This window comes from Colobus angolensis, unplaced genomic scaffold (genome assembly GCF_000951035.1).
Source record: "Colobus angolensis palliatus isolate OR3802 unplaced genomic scaffold, Cang.pa_1.0 Scaffold10, whole genome shotgun sequence".
In the NCBI taxonomy this organism is placed as follows: Eukaryota; Metazoa; Chordata; class Mammalia; order Primates; family Cercopithecidae; genus Colobus; species Colobus angolensis.
Window position 1 is genome coordinate 22,328,426 of NW_012110919.1, and position 21,307 is coordinate 22,349,732.

The 21,307-nt window shown below is 47.6% G+C and overlaps 1 protein-coding gene across 3 annotated transcripts in view; it reads right to left on the reverse strand.

Moving 5' to 3' along the window:
• MYL2 (myosin, light chain 2, regulatory, cardiac, slow) overlaps positions 1 to 12,010 on the reverse strand; it is a 12,855-nt gene extending 845 nt beyond the window's left edge. The window contains exons 1-9 of one of the 3 annotated variants that reach the window (XM_011936521.1): positions 11,933 to 12,010; positions 9,941 to 10,030; positions 9,197 to 9,198; positions 7,074 to 7,173; positions 6,562 to 6,637; positions 5,038 to 5,142; positions 4,123 to 4,201; positions 3,974 to 4,022; positions 1,718 to 2,072 (exon numbers count right to left, since the gene is read on the reverse strand). In XM_011936521.1, coding sequence (XP_011791911.1) covers positions 1,974 to 2,072; positions 3,974 to 4,022; positions 4,123 to 4,201; positions 5,038 to 5,142; positions 6,562 to 6,637; positions 7,074 to 7,173; positions 9,197 to 9,198; positions 9,941 to 10,030; positions 11,933 to 12,010 — 678 coding nt within the window. In that variant the 3' untranslated portion in view covers positions 1,718 to 1,973. Of the gene's footprint in view, positions 1 to 1,717; positions 2,073 to 3,973; positions 4,023 to 4,122; positions 4,202 to 5,037; positions 5,143 to 6,561; positions 6,638 to 7,073; positions 7,174 to 9,196; positions 9,199 to 9,940; positions 10,031 to 11,362; positions 11,559 to 11,932 lie in introns of those variants that run through there. The other 2 variants (XR_001001162.1, XM_011936530.1) reach the window with 2 other exon arrangements.
• Positions 12,011 to 21,307: the final 9,297 nt, after the last annotated feature.

A 21,307-nucleotide genomic window follows, 5' to 3' on the forward strand; every position in this document is an offset into this window, starting at 1 on the left:
TGGAGTAGCTGGGACTACAGGCGCCCGCCACCTCGCCCGGCTAGTTTTTTGTATTTTTTAGTAGAGATGGGGTTTCACTGTGTTAGCCAGGATGGTCTCCATCTCCTGACCTCGTGATCCGCCCGTCTCGGCCTCCCAAAGTGCTGGATTACAGGTTTGAGCCACTGCGCCCGGCCTCTCTTTTTTCTTTTGAGACGGAGTTTGGCTCTGTCGCCCAGGCTGGAGTGATCTCAGCTCACTGCAACCTCCTCCTTCCGGGTTCAAGTGATTCTCTTGCCTCAGCCTACTGAGTAGCTGGGATTACAGGCGTGTGCCACCATGCCCAGTTAATTTTTGCATTCTTGATAGAGACGGGGTTTTGCCATTTTAGCCAAGCGGGTCTCAAGCGACCCGCCCGACGCGATCTCCCAAAGTGCTGGGAGGGTTCTTGGAATTCTCTTGAAAACGTGAAGTGCCTGAAGTCCACTCCCTGCTGCTTCTTGGGTTTTCCTCCAGGGAATCTTCCCTCCCCTCTCCAGGCCATATGGTTCAGGAGGGCTCTGATTTCAACCCCAGCACAGGGCTGATCAGTTGAACCAGGCCTGTCCATCCATCAGAGCACTGCCTTTGCCAGTCCATGGTGATTGGTTCAGGGGTCAGGTGCCCCAGAGGGATTCCACGAGGCCCTGTTCTGAGGTTTGTGTGGAGTTGGGAGAGAGAGGAGTATGCTCTTCTAGGATTGCTAAGGGGCTGGAAAGGGGGCAGGAACTGCTCTTAATTATTTTGCCACTGCCGAGAGCAGAGCAACATGACAGGAAACAGAGGCCTCCCCAGCCTCTGAGGGCACTGCCTGGGCTCCTGGATGCAACTGTGCCTGAAGCCCTTGGACTTCTTAGTTATTTGAACCTATTTCTTTTTTTTCTCTTTTTCCTTTTCTAAGAGACAGAGTCTCACTCTGCCACCCAGGGTGGAGTGCAGTTCACTGCAGCCTCAACCTCCTGGGCTCAAGCGATCCTCCCACCTCAGCCTCCTGGGTAGCTGAGACCACAGGTGCACACCACTATGCCTGGCTATTTATTTCTGTAGAGATTGGATCTCACTATGTTGCCTAGGCTGGTCTCAAACTTTTGGGCTTAAGTGATCCTCCTGCCTCAGCCTCTCAAAGTGCAGGCATCACAGGGATGAGCCACCACACCTGGCCCTATTTGTTTCTTACATTGGGAATCTTCCAGCCATAATAGACCTGAATGCTTCAACCATGACTGTGGTCACTCAAAATCAAGGGTCAACTCACATCCAGGCCTGGGCCCCAGACAGGGTCAGAAGTCAGTATCACTCCCCTAGTTTGCTAGGGAAGAAGTACAGACAACTTCTACTTTATCTGAAACTAGAAATCACTCTCTGAGGATTGGCAGGTGTGATTACTGTTGAAGGAGCTATGTTCCTACCATGTGTCAGGCCACTTCCTTCTTGTCACTGTCACTGGCAGGAGAGGCATTCCAATGGCATCCTAAGGGAAGGATGTCATGGAAGCAAGGCCCTCTAAATGCTTGAGCTCTTCGGAAGAGAGGGCTGTGGTCATCCAGGTAACATTCCAGTAAAACATGGTCCTTAATAGGAACAGTTTTGAGTGGCTGCAAAGGTCTACCTTAAATAAAGAGTCACCAAGATTCAATAATGACTGCAAGGCTGTCACTAGTTCATCTGCTTTTGCCTTCCTTACTCAAGGCACTATCTGTCAGAAAAATGTCATGACCAAATACACAACCTCCTGTTTATTGGAACACGGCCTCTGGATGGATTTCCATCTGTAGGATGTGCGGCCATGAGGTTATCTGTAGCCACCCAGGCTGCAAAGAAGATGGAGGTGGATAAATGGGGCAGCCACACAGCTAACAGACAAGGTGGGGACAGAGGCAGTACTCGGGGGAGAGAGATGAGGGCACAGACCACTCTGCAAAGACTGAGCCCAGGGCACAGCAGCCAGCCCCCTCCTAGTCCTTCTCTTCTCCGTGGGTGATGATGTGCACCAGGTTCTTGTAGTTCAAGTTGCCAGTCACATCAGGGGGGAAGGCGGCGAACATCTGGTCAATCTGCAATGAGCCAGCAAGACATGCTGAGGATGAGGGGCGGGGAACTGAGACAGAGGGTGGGGGGTTGTGGGCGGGGCCTGAGAGGACGGGTAGCTGGGGTGGGGGATGGGAACATGGGCCACTCAGAGGGTCCCCCAGAGAAGGACTTCCCCAGCTGCTGCAGGGCCCCCTCACCCAAGGTCATGCCCTTTCTGGGGCAGCCCACAGCCAGCGGATGGGATTGGTGTGGGGGTATAAAGGCGTGGCCATCTCGCCCAACTTGGTGCCTCCCAGGAGAGCTAGCAAATGAGCTCCCTCCCTGGGGAATCAGTGGTGCTGATCTTTGGGCCTGAATCTTGGCTCAACTTCTTCCTTCATGCACTTTTCCTTCCTTGCCCTTCCCTGTTCTTCCCTGACCTCAGGGGCCCTCCCAAGTAAACATCATGCAGAGATGTCCCTGAAAACCCAGCCTTCCACCAGGATCACAAACTCAAGAGTTCCAAGGGGCCAGGCAGGTGATTTAAGGGAGCAGGATAGGTCCTGTGGCTAAATGGAGACACATGGCAATCTAAAAAGGTGACATGAAGGTGGCCACAGGAACCAGGGCGTCAGAAATCTAGATTTTTGTTTTTACACAAACTTTCCCCATTTAAAAAGCATTGGCTAGTTATTTTTTTAAAACTATACTGGCTCTTCATAGCCAGCACTTGTATTGCCCTTGCCACAAGTTCACACTTTCCCCACATTAATGTGTCAAATCCTTGCAGTCTCCTATGAGGTAGCTTCTGTTATCATTCCCACTTTACAGATGAGGAAATTGAGGTGCAGTGAGGTTAAGGAGCTTATTCAAAGCCCACAGCAGGTGGAAGGTGAAGGCAGCCCTTTTAGCTGCTTGAATTTTTGGGGAGGGGAAATCTACATACAATTTTTAGTAAAATGTGGAACTTGATGGAGAGAGGCCTGTGAGGCTATGAGGGGGCATTTAAAATCAACTCATTAAGGTTCACTAATAAGGTTGATGGCACCATTGCTTGCTCATACAGAAGTTTTGGCAAATTAGCAAAAATGCCCCTTCTACCAAACTCACTACCGCATCTGCCAGGAAAAGGTCACTGAGTTAAAAAAAAATTATTACCAGACAGTTTACTGCCAGTTCTGGAAAGCTGTTGCAACAAATACACAGTCTGATGACTGTGTATTTTCTAGATGTCAGTTTTATGAAACTGACATCTAGAAGAGTTGTTCAGTGCACAACTCACATGACAGTATGTGGCAGCCCTTCACGCCACAATAATTTCATGTTCTAAGCAGGTCTCTATGCATCGTGAGGAAGGCAGAACCTGCAGTCACATAGAACTAGGTTTGAATCCAGGTCCTGGCATTTACTATTAGTTTTGTTATCTTATTTTATTTTATTTTTGAGATGGAGTCTTGCTCTGTTGCCCAGACTGGAGTGCAGTGGCGTGATCTCGGTTCACTGCAACCTCTGCCTCCCTGGTTCAAGCGATTCTCGTGCTGTGCCTCAGCCTCCTGAGTGACTGGGAATACAGGCGTCCACCACCACGCCCAGCTAATTTTTGTATTTTTAGTAGAGGCAGGGTTTCATCATGTTGGCCAGGCTGGTCTCAAACTCCTGACCTCAAGTGATCCTCCTGCCTCGGCCTCCCAAAGTGCTGAGATTACAGGTGTGATTGTTATTTTAGACAAATGGGTCTCAGTTTGCCCATCTGTAAAATGGGAATTATGCTAGTCCCTACCTCATAGGGTGGCAGAGAATGAAATGAGGCCAGGGCTCGGAAGACGATAGCTGGTTCCCTGTCAGTGTGGGGTCAGGGGTGCTTTAGACAAGAGGGGGAGATGGAGCCCCCCAGAGGGAGAACCCTGGAGCTGGGGTACAGGGAGTGCTTGAAGGACCCCATTACCTCGTCCTTGGAAAACCTCTCCGCCTGCGTGGTCAGCATGTCCCGAACGCTGCAGAGAGAGGAAAGCAGGTGTTGGTGTCAGTTGTGCGTGTGTAGTGGGGCAGGGGGGCAAGCAGGGAACCCCCCTCCTCCCCACAGACCCCACTCACTAATCAGCCTTCAACACCCCTTTGCCTTCAGGGTCAAACACTTTGAATGCGTTGAGTATGGTTTCCTCAGGGTCCGCTCCTGAAACGGAACACAGGGGTTACATGTACTGGGGGTGGCTGGGAACCACTGGCACCCCAGGCAGCTGGGCCCAAGTTCCCCCGGAGATGAAGGGGCCAGAGCAAGGCTGCTTTGCATGGAGGAAAAATACCCTGCCTCCATCTGATCACTGAGCCTCTGTATTTTGAAAGAGAGGGCTGAGAACCCAAGGTCAAACATCATCTAGATTCGAAAGCCTGGGATTTGAATCTTAACTCTGGCACTTGCTAGCTGTGTGGCCTCAGACAAGTGACTTTCTGTCTCTTAGTCTCAGTTCCCCATCTATAAACTGAGGATAAGAATAGAGCGTACCTCCTAGTTGCTATTAAGTGGGGTAATGCATATAAAGTGGTTAGCATGAGGTCTGACTTAGGTTAAGTCCTGGAGCAATGTTAGTTGCTGTGTTTTTGTTTTGTTTTGTTTTGAGACAGAGTTTCACTTTGTTACCCAGGTTGGAGTGCAGTGGTACAATCTCGGCCCACGGCAACCTCCGCCATCCCAGTTCAAGGGATTCTCCTGCCTCAGCCTCCTGAGTACCTGGGACTACAGGTGTACACCACCATGCCCGCTAATTTTTTGTGTGTTTTTAGTAGAGATGGGGTTTCACCATGTTGGCCAGGCTGGTCTTGAACTCCTGACCTCAAGTGATCAACCCGCTTCGGCCTCTGAAAGTGCTGGGATTACAGGCATCAGCCACTGCGCCCAGCCAAGTTGTTCTTTTCGTTATTTTTTCCAATGGTGCTTTATCTCTTTTAAAGTTAACCATCTTCTGCCAGCCCCCCAGAGAAACATAGACACACACACACACACGACCTTACCCTTGAGTTTCTCCCCAAACATTGTGAGGAACACAGTAAAGTTAATTGGACCCGGAGCCTCCTTGATCATTTCATCAATTTCTTCATTTTTCACGTTCACACGCCCTAGGGTAGGAAACACACACTCAGGGACTCGGAGCTGGGGGAGAAAGAGCCATTATGACACTGCTGTTGGCTCCTGGGATTCCACTTCAAGAAATCTAGTCTAGAAATAATCGGAGATGGGGTGGATGGAGGCAAAGATCTTATGTGAGATGTTCTTGACAGTGTTATTTATAATAACCAAATGACTGGAAGCAACCCTAACATCTGATGTGGGAAGGGGTTCATTATTTACTTATTTTTCTTTGAGACAGTGTCTGGCTCTGTCATCCAGGCTGCAGTGCAGTGGTACAATCTCGACTCACTGTAATCTCCGTCTCCCAGGTTCAAGCGATTTTCGTGCCTCAGCCTCCCAAGTAGCTGGGATTGCAGGTGCACGCCACCGTGCCTGGCTAATTTTTGTAGTTTTTTGGAGAGACAGGGTTTTGTCATGTTGCCCAGGCAGGTCTCGAAGTGCTGGGCTCAAGTGATCTTCCAGCCTCCGCCTCCCAAAGTGCTGGGATTACAGGTGTGAGCCACCATGCGGGCCAGTTCGTTATATTTAAAATAGTGTCTTCAGAACCTGGAACATTTGATGCAGATATTTTCAATTTTCACTCAAATGGGAAAGGCTCGTATTGTAAATTAGCCCTTCACAGTTGGAGGCAGGAGAGACAGATCAGGATCACGTGAGGGAATTTTTTCAAGTTAAACCTGCTGTAACCCACAGCCTTAGAGGTTCTGATTTACCTGCTCTAGTCCTGCCACAAGCCTACCTTTGTGCAAATAAGAAAAATCTGTCACTTTTTAAGCCAATGTATGTTTTAAGTATAAAAAGCTACACTCACTACAAATGTGAATAGTTCCCTGTAGAATTGTGCAGTGCACCGTCTGCACAGCTGTGTATGGTTGCCCTGAGTTCTAAGGTCAGGAGTAAGTGGTGGTGGTGGGTAGCAGATTAAACATGTATATTTTGAAGAAACTCCATGTACTCGTGCTCACACTGTTGAGATGATACATTTTAGAAGATGAATTCAAAAGAGAATGATTCCAATAATTTAAAAAACTAAAACCCAAACAACAGACATGACTAGAAAGACTTAGAGGAAAGAGACTGGAATATTCACAGTGGAATATGACCTTCTGGATGATGTCATTTTCTCCTTTATACTTTTCTGCATTTTCCCCCATTTTCTGTTGTGAGCTGACATTGCATTCAAAATCACACAAAAAAGTTATTTCAGGAGAAAAAAGATACCTGAAGACACTCAAAGACGAAACACTTCTTTCCTATCACCTGAAATTTGTCTTAAAGAGCAGTTGTGGTAGAGTTGTTTCTTTGGGAAATGACACCATCTTGGGCTTTTCTGATGGTCCCACCTCGTGCTCCTCATGGATGTGAGATAAAGAGACCCTCCCACAGGGCTAGAGGGGGCGACATACCAAGGGCAGCAAAGGTGTCTCTCAGATCGTTCTTGTCGATGAAGCCATCCCTGTTCTGGTCCATGATAGTGAAGGCCTGTGGAAGGGAAGTGATTGGCAGCTCAGCCTGGGAGAAACTGGCAGAGTTGACCAAGAGGTTGGGCCAAGGACTTGGCAGGAGTGGATTCTGGGATCTTCAAAGATCATTGCAGGACCTCAGATCAAAAGTCAACAATTGAAGATAATCCAACAATTTCTTCAAAATGTTAGGCCTCGTGTTATCATATGACCCAGACATTCCACTGCTAGATATATACCCAAGAGAATTGAAAACATGTCCGCATAAAAGCCTATACACAACGCTGGGCATGGTGGCTCATGCCTGTAATCCCAGCACTTTGGGAGGCCTAGGCTGGTGGGTCACTTGAGGTCGGGAGTTCAAGACCAGCCCGGCCAACATGGCGAAACCCCATCTCTATGAAAAATAGAAAAATTAGCCAGGCATGGTGACGCATGCCTGTAATCCTAGCTACTTGGGAGGCTGAGGCAGGAGAATTGCTTGGACCCGGGAGGCGGAGCTTGCAGTGAGCTGAGATCATGCCACTGAACTCCAACCTGGATGACAGAGCAAGACTCCATCTTGGAAAACAAAAACAAAAACAACCTGAACACAAATGTGTATAACAGCATTGTTCACAGTAGCCCAAAACTGAAAACAACCTACATGTCCATCAGCTGATGAATGGATAAACCAAATGTGGTCTGTCCATACAATGGAATATTATTCAGCCATAAAAAAGAAGGAAATTCCTACAAAGATTACAGCATGGATGAGCCTTAAAACATATGTGAAAGAAGTCTGACACAAATACCATATATTGTATGATTCAATTTCTATGAAATGTCCAGAACAGGAAATTCATGGAGACAGAAAATGGATTAGTGGTTGCCAGGGGCTGGTGGGAGAGGGAGGAGCAGGAAGTGACTGCTAATGGGTATGGGGTTTCTTTCTGGGGTGATGGAAATATTCTGAAAGTAGATAGTGGTGATGGTTGCACAACTTTGTGAGTATACTACAAACCACAAAACAGCACACTTAAAAGATGAATTTTATGGTATGCAAATTATACCTCTATAAAGCTATTTATTTATTTATGAGAAAGAGTCTTGCTATGTTGCCCAGGCTACTGTGCAACCTGGTGCGATCTCGACTCACTGCAACCTCCACCTCCCGGGTTCAAGCGATTCTCCTGCCTCAGCCTCCCGAGTAGCTGGGACTGTAGACATGCACCACCAATGCCGAGCTTATTTTTGTTTAGTAGAGTCAGGGTTTCACCATGTTGGCCAGGCTGGTCTCAAACTCCTGACCTCAAGTGATCTGCCCACCTCGGCCTCCCAAAGTGCTGGGATTACAGGTGTGAGCCACTGTGCCTAGCCCATGATTCCTCATTTGTGAAATACTTGGGCATTTATAAAGTTCTGAGAACCTCCCTGGCCGCCAGCTGAGACAGATTACTGGTCCCATTTTACAGACAGGGCAGACTAGGGAGTGGGGAGGCCGGATGAGACACCAGTTTTTAGCTTTTTTAAAAAATAATAGCTTTAGGCCAGGTGCAGTGGCTCACGCCTATAATCCCAGCACTTTGGAGGCCGAGGCAGAAGGATCACTTGAAGCTGGGAGTTTGAGACCAGCCTGGCTAACACAGTGAAACCCTGTCTCTAGTAAAAATACAAAAACATTAGCCAGGCATGGTGGTGAGTACCTGTAATCCCATTTACTCAGACAAACAAACAAACAAACAAACAAAACCAAATGGGGAATCCTGGCTACGTGTTTTGAGCTCTTTGCATCCCCTGCCCACACCCCCCGCAGCTGATTCCGGAGGTTGGGAAAAGAGGTGGGTGTAGCTTTCTCCCTGGAAGGTGACTATCTCAAGTTCAGATATGACACTTGTCTCAGGAATTTCTCTTTCCCTATGGGACACAGCATTCCTGCAATCTGAATGTTAGTGAGGACAAAAGGTACAACTGTTCATTTCCTGTTTGGAAGCCCCAAATGGTTTCCCCTTTGATATAAAGCACGCTAGGGCAGGGTGTAGTGGCTCACACCTGTAATCCCAGCACTTTGGGAGGTCAAGGCAGGAGAATTGCTTGAGCCCAGGAGTTTGAGACCAGTCTGGGCAACACAGGGGGACTCAATCTTTACAAAAATCACAAAAATTAACTGGGCACGGTGGTGTATACCGGTGGTCCCAGCTACTCAGGAGGCTGAGGTGGGAGGATTGATTAATCTGGGAGGTTGAAGCTGCAGGGAGCCATGGTTGTGCCACTGCACTCCAGGCTGGGTGACAGAGCCAGACTCTGTCATACACACACACACACACACAAAAGCAGACTGGTCTCTTTAGCGTCATTTTAGCATAGTTCCCTCTGGACAGCCAGGTAGTAATGTGGATGAGTCAGTGTGAGCCCTCACGACTGCTGGAAAATGAATTCTGAGCCTGTCCTTCCAAGCCTGTGTGCAGTTTGGTCTAATTGGTATTTGGGTTCTCTTCATAAGGTCCATTGCCATCGAATGCGATGGGGTTTCAAACGGGGCTAGTGGTTAATAATCAAAGACTGTAACATTTCAAACCCAGAAGATACTGCTTTTTACCTCTCAGACTGGCAAAAAAAATTGTGACTATTAATACCCAGCATTGATGGAAATGTGGGGAAAGGCACTCTCTTCTTGAGGCTGCTGGACATAGGAGTTAGTGCTGTGATTTTGGGGGGCAATTCGGACCAGCAGTTCTGCCTGTTTTTAGTTCTTTTGTTGTTGTTGTTTTAAGTTCCTTTGACCCAGCAGTTCTGCTTTTAGGACTTTACTCCCAAGAAGTAACCAGAGATACAAGCAAAGAGGTGTTATTTATAATAGTAAAACATTATAAACAAATGTCATATTTAACCATAGGAAAATGGTTTAAATACATGATAGGAAATGTTAATGGTGAATTTCTCAAAGAAAAAAAATGCAGGTAGTAATCAGTGGGCACAGAAGATTATAATTTTGTTTAATACACATATACATAGATAACAAAAATGGCTTGAAGGGTATATACCAAAATGCGAACTGATTATCTCTGGGTAATAGAATTGTAGGTAGTTTTTATTTCCTTTTTTGTGCTTTTCTGAAAAATTTTCCGACATTTTTCAACAAGGAATTTATTTTACTTTGATAATCAGCGAAGTTATTAAAAACAGTTTCTTTTAAAAATTTACACATCCATTCAGGCTGAATTTGGGATTGTTTGGAGGACAGTCTAATGAAAAGTCCCTGCTGGGAATATGGAACAAATGGAAGGTTCTCCCTCACGGGTGGGATTTCCTTCCATGTGGATGATTCAACAGCTGCACCCACCTCCTTAAATTCCTGGATTTGGGTCTGTTCGAACATGGAGAACACGTTGGAGTTGGCGCCCTCGGCTCTCTTCTTTGCTTTCTTAGGTGCCTGGGGGAAAAAAGCATCGATTAAAAGAGTGAGAGGCTGGGAGTCAAAAAACTAGGTCAGGCCCCTTCTCTGGGTGAGTTCATCTCTGTTGCAGGGCCCAGCTGCCCATCTGTGAAATGCGGGTACAGCATCCACACTCAGGTCTCAAAACAGTGACGCTGGAGGGAGCAAAGCACACGACATAAAGTTTCTCCAGAGCCCTGGTCCCAGGGGATCATACGCGTTTGTGCATCTTGTAGTGGCTCCTTCATTAACTAGGAGAAGCCACAGGTGTGTCCCTGGGGATGGAGGCCACACCTACAGATCGTCCCTGCAGGATCCAGCCGCTTTTGTTCCGATGCATTTCACAAAAAGCTCAGTAATGCACAGAAGGAGAATTGATTGGAGGGAAAGAAAAGTCAGGCTCACTAAGCCATGATGAATGCCAAGATGAAATGAAACTTCAAGGTGTTAAAACCCAACTGCGCCCCACACCCCACAATTTTCCCTTGATCCAAACAGCAGCAAAACCTCCTCTCTGAATGCCCTGTCCTTGCACCACGTCAACAGGGCAGAGAAGAGCGAGTTAACCTTTCTTCCCCACCCACCTTCTCTCTGACTTTCAATAACAGCAAATGCTTCAATACTCTACGTATGTATTATTATTTAATTCTCATAACCGCTCTGTCAAGTGGATACTATTATTATCATCCCCATTTTACAGGGGAGGCAACTGAGGCTCAGAGAGGTTGGGTCACTTGCCCAAGATCGCACAGCCACACACACACAAAAGGCAGAGCTGGAGTTGAACTTGGGTATTGAACTTGGAGAGTTGAACTTGGGCATTCTGACTCCAGAGTTCCTGCCCCTAACCACTCTCCGTCCTGCACTGACCCTGATTTGGGAGCTGCCCACTTCAGGAGGGGGACACGCAACCCAACAGCACAGGAAGAAAGGTTTTAAATTTGCAAGTTCAAAAGGTGAAAACAAAAACATTCTTTTTCCCCGCTGCCTGAACAAGAGAAAAGAATTACAATTTGATCCTTAAAAGTGTTCAATCCCATTTTGCAAGCCCTGGGAGTTATTGATTCCTTGAGAGGTCAGTAGACAAGCCATAAAAAAGCCAACTCTCTTATTTTGTGTTTGTGAGTCCCCGGGAGCTGCTGTTATTTGTGGCCTATCGGGGCATTGATTGGGGTTCCTCTGTGCGCGCGCAGTCAGCGGGGCTTTTTCCACAAGGGGCTGGAGGCTTTGAGAGCCGCCTTCCTGCGCCTCCGCCGTGGTCCCTTGCTTGTAGTGGCTTTCCCTCCTCGCCCACCCGGCATCATCACCTCCTGGAGCCCTTGTACTCACCATGGTGGAAGAGACCCAGCACTGCCTCCCGAGAAGAATTCCACACTCCGCCCAGCTCTCCGCAGCCCGGGAACAATAAATACTTCCTCCCCATGTTTAAAAATAACCCCATGACCGCTTTTGGCAGTCATAGGTGAGGCGGGCACCACCTAAGGCCCCCCCACCCCATGCCGTTCTTCTGAAGTAAGGGTGGCTCACTCGCCACTGGGTGACACGTGAGTCCCCAAAAAGGCATTCAAGGTTAAAGAGGCAGTAGCTGGGTCATGGTCACGGGGAGAGATGCTGCGCGCTCTGCAGTACTTGGGCCGGGGACACTTGTGCTTGTCAATTTTGAGAAAGAAAATGGCAGGGAGAGGAGACTGCTAAAATGCTCTGTTTTATCGGCCTGGATCTGGCCTCAGGGCCTTTGCACCTGTGTGCCTTCTACCTGGAATGCCTTTCCGTCAGTCATTGCACGGCTCCTTCCTTCACCTCCTTCATTGCATCTTTGCTCAGATGTCATCTCCTGAGTGAAGCCTCCCCATCCACCCTATTTAAAATAAGCATGAAGGCTGGCACTGTGGCTCATGCCTGAAATCCCAGCACTGTGGGAGGCTGAGGTGGGAGGATCGCTTGAGCCCAGGAGTTTGAGAGCAGCCTGGGTAACATAGGGAGATGCCTGTGTCTACAAAAACAAACTAACAAAAACCCAAAAAACCCCACAAAAACAAAACAAACAAACAAACAAAAAAAACAATTAGCTGCGCATGCTGGTGCATGCCTATAGTCTCAGCTACTCAGGAGGCTGGGACAGGAGGATCACTTGGGTCCAGGAGGTTGAGGCTGTGGTGAGCCACAATCACACCACTGCACTCCAGCCTGGGTGACAGAGCAAGACACTGTCTCAAAACAAATAACACAGCCACGCACCTGCTGCCCTCAGATCTCCCTTCTCGGCTTTGTTTCTCTGCACAGCGTGAGGCGGTCCTGAACACTGCCTGCAGTGCACTCACTCATTTTGTTCGGTGCCTGTGGAGCGTCAGCTCAGAGGGCAGGGATCACTTCGGTTTCCCTCACCACTGACTGTCTCCCCAGCTCCCAGCTTGTGACGCACACAGCAGCAGCTCAAAAATGAGTTTTTGTTGACTGAAGAAATGACAAATCCCATTGACTGAGCGCTGGCACGTGCCGGACACCATGTGCTCATGGCTCCCACACACAATTTTCCAGCCACCCTAGAGGGTGGAGACCACCTCATCATCCGTGCCCGTATTTTACTAATGAGGAAACAAAAGCTCAGAGAGGCAAAGTGAGCTGCTCAGGGTCACACAGTGATGGAGCTGGGCATGGACCCCTTTGGAGGCCCCTTTGTCTCCAGAGTCCAGGCTCTTTGAGGGCCTTGAAAACAGCAGCTGCTCTCAGAATGCAAGGTGTTGTTACATAATACTTTTACTCAAGACGGCTTTCCTGCTGGGTGCAGTGGCTTATACCTGAAATGCCAGCACTTTGAGAGGCTGAGGTGGGTGAATCACTTGAGTCAGGAGTTCAAGACCACCCTGGCCAACATGATGAAACTGTCTCTACTAAAAGTACAAAAATTACCCAGGTGTGGTGGCGTGGGCCTGTAGTCCCAACTACTCAGGAGACTGAGGCAGGAGAATCTCTTGAAGCTGAGAGGCAGAGGTTGCAGTGAGCCGAGATCGTACCATTGCACTCCAGCCCTCCAGCCTGTCTCAAAAAAAAAAAAAAAAAAAACAAAAAAGACGGGCATGGTGGCTCAGACCTATAATCCTAGCACTTTGGGAGGCCAAGGCGGGTGGATTACCTGAGGTCAGGAGTTCAAGACCAGTCTGGCCAACATGACAAAACCCCGTCTCTACTAAAAATACAAAAATTAGCTGAGCGTGGTGGTGCTTGCCTGTAATTCCAGCTACTTGGAAGGCTGAGGCAGGAGGATTGCTTGAACCCAGGAGGCGGAGGTTGCAGTGAGCCAAGATCGCACCATTGCACTCCAGCCTGGGCGACAGAGCGAGACTCCATGTCAAATATAAGAACAAAAAAACCCCCAAACCAAACCAAAACAACAAAAGATGGCCATCCTCCTACGTCCTTAAAGACAGCCTTGGGATTCAGGGAGCAAGAACTCGGGGCTTGGAATCATTGTGGTTATTTAGTGGCCGTGGGTGGCAGGACTGCGTGCCAGAGGTCACACCTCTAAGAAGGAGAATGTCCCTCTGCCCTCCCAGTGGTGTGGGCACAGGGTTGATGGCTGAACCAGCATTCTTTCCCCTTAATGGAGCCCAGCGCAAAGCAACAAATTTCCTGCCCTTGAGGTGCATAAGTGTGAGGGGAAGATGGACAAAGAGAAAGTAAACAAATGCACAACCCAGACAGTTCCAGGCAGTGATGGATCTCATGCAGGGATGAGACAGAGGCATGGCAGTGGCCAGGTGAGAGCCGCAGACGGGGACGGAGGTGGGCTCCTCCAAGCAGAGTCTGCAAAGGGGGCTCCAGGCAGCAGGGACAGCATGTGCCTCAAGGCAGGGAGAATCTGGAGGCTTTGAGGAACAGAAGTCCCCTTGGGGCTGGAGTTTTCCAGAACATAAAAAAAAAAAAAATCAGTTTTCTTATTAGGTTTTCCGGAGGGTAAAAGGAGGTGACACCTGGTAAATGGTAGCTATCACTCATTCCCCTTCTCAGGTGGAAAAATAATCTCAATTTTGGGGCACACAAACCCAAGGACCATTTACGGCTGTGACAAAAAAAGGTGTGGGTTTTTTTTCTTCTCTGCAGTCATACATGGGTTAGAATTACCCAGGAAACTCTTCTAACAGAGTCTTTAATAACAAAAGATGTGTTCATGTGTGTGTGTAGGCACATGTGTGCACAGACAAAAACATGTCTGCACATGCATAGAGGCACACAGACATGTGCACGCACACGCACCCACATATGTACAGCGCACACATCAAGAGGAGCTTTTCTGTCCAAGGTTCTCTGACAACACCGGAATAAATGTTTCCCTAGCTAATAGCACACCATGGATTTTCGTTAAAACCCTGTGCGAGCAGTCAGTAGCTCTAACTGGCCAAGTGAAAAGGTTGTTGCAGCCACAGAAGATGTGGAGAGTGTATGATGGGGGTGGGAAGCCCTGGGGTGGGGATCAGGATGGGCTGGGCCCCCAGAGGCTAGTGGGGGTGGGTGTTCCTGAGGGACACCTGTACAGCCAGGCCTCCAAAAGGGGTACTAGGGGAATAATTCTGGCTGGATAGCAAGAGGGGTTGTCAAACAGGGCACTCACCCTCTCGGGCCTCAGTTTCCTCACCTGGAAAATGGAGATCACACACCCCCATGAGGCTGCTGGGAGGATTAAGTGAGATTGTGTCTAGGGATTCTGGGAACATGGCAGCCTGAATGGGGCATGGAACCACGTGGCTGCTGGGACGTGGAACCCATGGGCTGTGGATTAGGCCTTGGGGTCTGTTGAGAGAGCCAGAGATCCAAAGTCTCTCTCACCAATGGGTTGTGTTGCCCCGGGGAGCCCACAAGACCAGGGACAAGGCCCTGGGATTGGAGAATCCAGGGAGGACTTGGGTGTTGGTTCTATGTAGACTTCAGGGGTTCCTTTCAGCATCAGCCTCAAGACCGCAGGGGCTGGGGAGGGAGCAAGTGGGCGGCTGGGGCTGCTCTGCCCTCGAGGCTGGGTGATGGAGGCCTCTTGCTGTGAAGCACAGGCCCACAGGACCTGAGACCCCTGCCTTTTTGCTATCTGTGGGATTCCTACAGCTAATAAGTTTCCAGCAACCAGACCTAAGTCCCACTGAATAGAAAAATAACTGCTCACTTGAGGTATCAGAAGCCAGAGAGAAGCACAGTGGGCCGATCCATCAGAATAGCAACTTCTAGAAGAATCAGAAATCCAAGTGTATTTGTTTCTTATTGCTGCTATAAAAATATTACCGATTTGGTGACTTAAAACCGACAGGGTCTCACCCTGTTGCCCAGGCTGGAGTGCAATGACACTATCATAGCTCACTGCAGCCTTAAACTCCTGGGCTCAAGTGATCCTCCTCACTTGTCCTCCCGAGTAGCTGGGATTATAGTCATGCACCACCACGCTCGGCTAATTAAAAAGGTTTTTTTGGTAGAGACGGGGTCACATTATGTTGCCCAGGCTGGTCTTGAACTCCTGAGCTCAAGCCATCCTCCTGCCTCGGCCTGCCAAGGTGCTGGGATTACAGGCTCAAGCCACCACACCTGGCAACACATTTAATATCTTGCAGTCACAAATAGGACTGTGTTCCTTCTGAAGCCTCCTGGGGAGAACCCAATTTTTGCCTTTTCCACCTCGGAGGATTCAGAGGTTGGAGCAATGCGGACCACAAAGTAGGGAATGAGGCACTGACATTCGTTGTGGACCACGAGGTCCCCACATTCCTTGGTTCATGGTCCACATCACTCCAACCTCTGAATCCAACCTCTCTGACTTCTCCGCTTTCATCTTTTTATTTTTGGTCGGGGGGGTGTGGACAGGGTCTCACTCTGTCACCTAGACTAGAGTTCAGTGGCATGATCTCGGCTCACTGCAACCTCCGCCTTCTGGGTTCAAGCGATTCTCCTGCCTCAGCCTCCCAAGTAGCGGGGATTATGGGCACCCGCCACTATGCCTGGCTAATTTTTGTATTTTTTTTGGTAGAAATGGGGTTTCACCATATTGGCCAGGCTGGTCTTGAGCTCCTGAGCTCAAGTGATCTGTCTGCCTCAGCCTCCCAAAGTGCTGGGATTATAGGCGTGAGCCACCGCGCCTGGCCCCACTGACAATTTTAAAAGAAGAGATGAAGAGAGGGAAAATATGTGAGTATTCTTCATAGGTACACACTGCTTTTAAGTAAGAATGATTTTAACCCCAAATCGAAGAACATGAATTTACATATAGATATTTATTCGAGCCCCACTATGTGCCAGGCGTGATGTACATCAGTAAAGCTTCATGCAAAGTAAGGGGAGATATATACATATTAAGCTTAAATTCAAGAAAAATGGAAATTTATGTTCAACTGTATTATGGTACGACAGTCTTCATTTTCGAAAATAGAGCAGTGTATTAATTTCATTATTTTTTAAAGCCCAAGTACTGTTTTGCTCCAAAAAATAAAAATAAAAACAAACCAACAAAAAAACCTTAATTCAAGTGAAACCCAAAATGACTTCCTAGAGCTTTAAGACCTGATTTTCAAACTAAAAATGAAGTGAATGAATTGCAGGAAAGGTTAGTTTTGTTGCAATTTAAATAGTGGCCTAGAAGATGATATCTTGGGAATATCATGAAGCAAAATAACAAAGAAATGCAAATAAAAAACATTCCAGAAACAGAAGCCAAAAGTGAGCAAGTCATACAAGAAAATGTTCTTCAGCACAAAAGAGTACAAAATCTGTGGGATGAAAGAACTCCCAAACTCCAAGCTGGAAGGACAGGGAAAAACACACACGAAGGTGCATCCCGGCAAGATTCACAAACTCCAAGGATTAAGAGAATACTTGGCCTACTTCTGAGCAGAAAGACATAACTCTAGTGGAAAAGTCAGGCTGGTGTCGTACTTCTTGGTAACACTGACAAAAAGGAAACAGAGAACAGAGGGCTCGGACACACAGACCCTAAGCCTGACAAGATATTGATCATCTGCCAGATTGAGGACTAGGGGAATATTTAGTTTTGATTGGCCTGACGTGGTAGCTCAGGGCTTTGTGATCGGAGTAGCCAAGGTTTGCATCCAGGCCAGCAATGTGACTTTAGATAAGCTTCTTCTCTCTGAGTCTCAGTTTCCTCCTCTGTAAAGTGTGATTATAATAGTACTCACCTCCTAGGGCTGTTATGAGGATTAAATCAGAGTGTGCATTAAGACACACTTGATCTCTGTGGCTCACACCTGTAATCCCAACACTGTGCGAGACTGAGGCGAGTGAATCACTTGAGCCCAGGAGTTGGAGACCAGGCTGGGCAACATGGTGAAATCCTGTCTCTACAAAAAAAATACAAAGGTTATCTGGGTGTGGTGGTGCACACCTGTATTCCCAGCTACTCGAGAGGCTGAAGTGGGAGAATCACTTGAGCCAGGGAGGTTGAGGCGGTAGTCAGCTGTGTTCACTCCATTGCATTCCAGCCTGGGTGACAGAGCTAGAGAGACCCTGTCTCAAAAAAAAAAAAAATGTATGAATAAACAGGTAAAAAATGAATCTGAGCTGTCAGGATAGAGAAGTCAGGATAGAGAAGGGTAGTGATGAGGAGGGAACATTAGGAATGGGATTGCCAAGTTTAACCAAAACAAAAAAAAATTATAGAACATCCATTGAGAGCAGAACTTATGATAAGTGATTAGGGGACATCTTAGGAGAACTGGGAATGTCGCGGATCCTGATCTGGGTGTGTCATGGGCTGCACATTTATGATCTGTGCACTTGTCTCTGTGCATGCTACACGCCACGCCCATAAAATTACATTAATATAATGAGAGCAAGCACATTCTTACTATAAAATAGCTGAACATGTTACAGAAGATATTGACTAAAACGTCCACTTCCTATCATGACAACCAGAGCCTCTCTAAGAGGAACAGGGTTTGCAGTTTCCTGTGAAGCCTTTCAGATGCTACCTTTTATTCTTTGCTTTTAAAATTGAGATCGCAAAGTGCATGTGTCTTAAGTGTCCAGTGAGATGAGTTTCTACACAGGCGCACACTGTGTAACCACCAGCCGGGCCAGGACGCAGAACATTCCAGCCCCAGAGCTTTTCCTAGTGTCCCTTCCCAGCCAACCCTCCTGAAAGTCAGCACCTCTTGGCCTCTAGCCCCGTAGATTAGTTTTGCCATTTCAGAACTTCAGCAGACTCCTTCCAGACATTTTAAAAATAAAGATTGTATTTAAGAATTTATATTAAAAGTGGCAGAGTTCTCCTCTCCCCTGGCCCAGTTTCCCTGATGTTTACACATGTTACGTGACCCTAATACATCGGTTACAAGAAGGAAACTGATATTGATGCATTACTATTGACCAAACTCCTGGCTTGATTTGGATTTCACCAGGTTTTCCACTATCCTTTTGCTGTTCCAAGATCTAATCCAGCATATCACATTGCATTTAGGTTTCCCAACTCTCTGTCTCTCTCTTTCTCTCTGACACACACACACACACAGAGAGACATGCACACACAAATATATACTTTTTCCACAATAATGATGTCATACCATGCAGAGATACACATTTTCACGTTAATGGTATCATAACTCATACACGTGCACATACCCGCCCCAGCCACCTTAATTTTCCCACTCTATGGTGGCCTTGGAGACCTCCTTTGCAGTCCCTACCTCACTGATGGAGGCTGGCGTGGCCTCCCCTCAAGCTGAGCCAGGCCGTGCAACTGGCACATTTAATACACGCCCAGAGCACCAGAGGTGCCAGTGACAACAAAAACCCGACAAACTTTTGTGGGAGAAAGGATATACATACATATATACACACTTTTTTTTTTTTTGATAGAGTCTCGCTTTGTCGCCCAGGCGAGAGTGCAGTGGTGTGATCTCAGCTCACTACAACCTCCACCTCCCAGGTTCAAGTTATTCTCGTGCCTCACCCTCCTGAGTAGCTCTGATTACAGGCGTGCGCTACCAGGCCCGGCTAATTGGTGTACTTTTAGTAGAGATGGGGTTTCACCATGTTGGCCAGGCTGGTCTTGAACCCCTGACATCAGGTGATCCACCGGCCTCAGCCTCCCAAAGTGCTGGGATTACAGGCGTGAGCCACCATGCCCGGCCAATTAATTTTTTTTTAAGTCAAAATAGCCACCATGGGGAAAAATCCGAACATGGAAGGATGCTCTCCTGCTAACTGGACCATTAAGTACTGTTTTTATCTTTCGTTTGCTGTCAGGTGATGACAGTCAGCATCTTTTCAGTCTTTGGGACATTTAAGGGTTTCAATCCAGCCTTGCTGGAGGCATATTTTAATTCGTTTCTTCTGCAGGGGCTTTTTGCACTTTAGCTCCTGGAATTCAAGTCTAAGCCATTACATCCCATATTGTAAGGGAGAAAGGGAAAGGCTTCTCTACGTGTTTGTCTTATAAAACCCTTCAGTGGATCACATAAGTATGTATGTTAATATCAGTAGCTTACAGAGTTAATCTAGTAATGCATTAATATTTAGGACAGAGCCTGGCACAGGAAAGTGTCACATAAGTGCCCACCATGATTTCCATTGGAAGCAAGTAGCACAGTGGGTTAACTTGCCTTGGGGCATAAGGCCCCTTTAAAGAGGGCGGTGAAGTCAGCCACCTCTTGATAGAACAAAGGCATACCAGGCCCTGCCAGCCCAAAGCCGGGTGGCTGATGGCTTTTGTCACCAAGTGATAGCCTATCTCCTTGTGTCAGGGCCCCCAGGCGTCAGTGAGAGCCACCAAGTGGGGAGGGTGGCTTCTCTTGCAAGTCAGATGTAGGTGGACCAGGCCTGTGCCCAGCAAAGATGGGTCAGTCACATAATGGGGCACCCCCTGTGTACAAAGCACCACTGGGACAAGTAGCATCAGCTCTCTGTACCTCAGTTTCCTCATATGTGAAATGGGAACATGTAATAGAGGTCCTTACTTCAAAAAGTTATCATGAGGTTGGAATGAATTAATTACTGCTTCTAAAGTTCTAGAATACTGCTAGGCACGGTGATGTTCAGTGAATGCCAGCTCTTATTCCGGAGCGCTGGCTGGGCACCCATGTCAGTGGAGATGGAGGTAAAAGAAATAACATGTTCCAGCCAGGTGCAGTGGCTCACGCCTGTAATCCCAGCACTTTGGGAGGTCAAGGCAGGCAGATCACGAGGTCAAGAGATTGTGGACCATCCTAGTCAACATGGTGAAACCCCATCTCTACTAAAAATACAAAAATTAGCTGGGCATGGTGGTGTGCACTTGTAGTCCCAGTTAATCAGAAGGCTGAGGCAGGAGAATCACTTGGGAGGTGGAGGTTGTAGTGAGCCGAGATTGCACCACTGCACTCTAGCCTGGTGACAGATTGAGACTCCATATCAAAAACATTAAAAAAATAAAAATAAAAAAAAAGAAAAGAAGTAACATGTTCCAATATGAATTCATTTTCTCTCCTCTTCCTCTCCCAAATCCTTTTCCTATTAATGACTTCACCTCTCTCTTAGGTTCCCAGACCAAAATCCTCAGCCATGTTGATTCTGCCCCACTAGTGGCAAAATCTATCTATTCTTCCTCTAAAATGTCTTGCAAATCCATTTCCTCAAGTCCCACCGCCGCTCTGGCCTATGGTAGTAGCTCCCAACTGGTTTTGGGCCTCCTCTCTCTTGCCTTTATATCTTGCCCTTCACACACTCTGAGTCAAACTCCTTTCCCCCATACTCCATTCTGATGATGACTTGCACATGCTCTAGAACCCTCAGTGGTTCCCCACTACCTCAGAAGGAAATCTCCCCTCCTTGGCCTGACAGCTAAGATCTTTTATCACTTGACTCTACCCTACCAGAATGGTGTTATGATTGTAAGCTGGGTTCCAGGTCAGCTCCTCCACTTCCTTGACTGTGGGGCCCCTGGACAGGTGACTTAACCACCCTGAACCTCAGAGTCTTCACTTGATAAATGGAGAAAACTATCATGCTAACCTTGGAAGAGTGTCATTCAAGTGAAACTAGATAATTGTGATACTAACGATAGCGGCTAACATTTATTGTGTGCTTATTCTGTTCCAAGCACCATCCACATGGTTACTCATGCATGAGTGTAAATGGCTTTGCACAGTGCCAGGCATGGAGTACAGGCACTGTGTGTGAGTGTGTGTATGTGTGTGAGTGTATGTGTGTGACTGTGTGACTGTGTGTGTATGCGTGTGACTGTGACTGTGTGTTTGCATAAGTGTGCATGACAGGTGTGTATGTGTGTGAAACTGTGAGTGTATGTGT